The 270-nt window shown below is 57.4% G+C and overlaps 1 protein-coding gene across 1 annotated transcript in view; it reads left to right on the top strand.

Annotated features, from left to right (window-relative positions):
- The first annotated feature begins 1 nt into the window (after position 1).
- The window catches only part of COQ6 (coenzyme Q6 monooxygenase), a 9,867-nt gene continuing 9,598 nt past the window's right edge, over positions 2-270 (top strand). The window contains exon 1 of the mRNA XM_009078271.1: positions 2-32. Within this exon, the coding sequence (XP_009076519.1) occupies positions 2-32 (31 nt within the window). The remainder of the gene's footprint in view (positions 33-270) is intronic.

Raw genomic sequence — 270 nt, 5'->3', positions numbered from 1 at the left:
TATGGTCGGGAGCGCCATGGCCGCCGTGCTGGGTAAGGTGTGAGGTTCTCGCCCGCAGTGTGAGATGAGGATGTGGTTGCGTTTAGGAGCTTAACGTTCAGGATCCTGCTGTGGAATCTGTTCCTGCAGCGTGACAGCGCAGAGCTGCGTGCAGTGCTGGCACCCTCAACGTAAGGACATAGAACTGTTGCAGCAAGTCCAGAGGAGGAGCCACGAAGTTGATCAGAGGACTGGAGCATCTCCCCTGTGAGGACAGGCTGAGGATGTAGG

This window comes from Acanthisitta chloris, unplaced genomic scaffold, assembly GCF_000695815.1.
Source record: "Acanthisitta chloris isolate BGI_N310 unplaced genomic scaffold, ASM69581v1 scaffold4287, whole genome shotgun sequence".
Taxonomy (NCBI): Eukaryota; Metazoa; Chordata; class Aves; order Passeriformes; family Acanthisittidae; genus Acanthisitta; species Acanthisitta chloris.
Note: the sequence above shows the minus strand (reverse complement) of the source record. Positions and strands in the feature narration are given on the sequence as shown.